Source organism: Lipotes vexillifer, unplaced genomic scaffold (assembly GCF_000442215.2).
Source record: "Lipotes vexillifer unplaced genomic scaffold, Lipotes_vexillifer_v1.1 scaffold414, whole genome shotgun sequence".
Taxonomy (NCBI): domain Eukaryota; kingdom Metazoa; phylum Chordata; class Mammalia; order Artiodactyla; family Lipotidae; genus Lipotes; species Lipotes vexillifer.
In genome coordinates, this window is record NW_006782864.1 from 1244269 (window position 1) to 1245780 (window position 1512).

The 1512-nt window shown below is 43.8% G+C and overlaps 1 protein-coding gene across 1 annotated transcript in view; it reads right to left on the reverse strand.

Moving 5' to 3' along the window:
* Positions 1–1512, reverse strand: part of IKBKB (inhibitor of nuclear factor kappa B kinase subunit beta) — a 47278-nt gene that overhangs the window by 14920 nt on the left and 30846 nt on the right. The window contains exon 8 of the mRNA XM_007455471.1: positions 1253–1377. Coding sequence (XP_007455533.1) covers positions 1253–1377 — 125 coding nt within the window. The remainder of the gene's footprint in view (positions 1–1252; positions 1378–1512) is intronic.

The following is a 1512-nucleotide window of genomic DNA, read 5'->3' on the forward strand; positions in this document are numbered from 1 at the left end:
ATGTTATTCTTGGTGTTATTTTAAGAAGTAAAAATTATAAACCACTGATTCTTCCAGTAATGGGGAACAGGTTAAACCAACTACAGTGGAACAGCAAACAGACGTGACAAAGAACATGGAAAAACAGAAAGCATTTTCTGTAGCCAGTTTGAAAGGCAGGTTCTGTGACAGTATGTAGGGTAACCTACTTTGTTTTTTAAATAAACACAGGCACAATGAAGAATCTGGAGACACAGAGATATGTTCACAGCAGTTGGGGGAAATTCTCAGTGTAAAAATCCTGGAAGAGCAAGTACAGGGCAGTGTGCATATTACACTGTCACTAAGGTAAAATGGGCGGCATACATAAATGAGTTAACAAACAGGTACATGCCCATTTGCTTGTACACGTACAAGACATCCTCAGAGGTGGACCCAAGATCAAAAGGACCAGATGCCTGTGGGGAGGAACCATGACTTTTCACTTTTATACTCTGAAGTTTGAACCACATGAACTTACCACTGCTCCAAAAAATAAAAACGGGAGATAAAAAAAAATGTTGAACAACAGTAGCATCATTTCAATTAGTGTGTGGTCTCTCAAGGAATCATTTTAAATGAATCCTAACTGATTTAGGGGGATGTTAGTTTTTAAATGAAGCATTTCAGTAATGGTTAACTTTGATGTATGCAATGAACCACACGTTAGTATTATAATCAGAAAAGAAGTTTCAAAATATAGAGTAATTTTTAAAAACTTAATTGTATCCTTTGACTTTTTTTATTAGAAAATCTCTTTCTGGAAATGTATTCAGTTCACATTTTAAGCCACTTTTTGATGCTTTTAAAAACAGTAAAATTTGTCAACAATAAATTTTCAGGTAAATACAGCTCATAATTTGTCACGTGAACATGCTATTTGTTTGTTTACTAATGCACAGTGTTTTCAGTGTAAGCGTACACTACACACACACTCTGTGAACACAATGACCTCCTGCCCTGCACAGAGCAGTCATTTACACAGTACTGGATTTAAAGCTGTTAAGGTTCAGAATCCAGGTTGACACTTAACAACCTTCCATCTTTCCAGACTTTTGGAGCTCAGACTGCCCACGTGCCAGGTCTTAACGGACTTCCTCTGGGCGAGAGGTCACAGATGTCTCAGGCCCAGCCTGGGGAACCCAGTGAGACAGGACAGGCGAGGTGACATCTGACAAAGACAGGGGCATACTCCCCGCTTTGGGCGGCCGGCCCACCCCAAGCCCTCACTCACCACTGCACGGGCTGCCAGTTGGGCAGGAAGGGCCGGAAGCCCGTGATACACTCGAAGGCCAAGGTGCCGAAGCTCCAGTAGTCCACTGTCACCGTGTACTTCTGCTGCTCTAGCAGCTCAGGGGCCTGTGGTGACAATGCGGGGACATACCTGAGCTGCTCCCCATCTGAGGGTCTACCACGGAGCGGGGCACCCAGCCTCTTATCGTGCCCCATGCTCCCTGGGCCCCGCTCCAGGTGAGGAGGTGACCACGCGTTCAG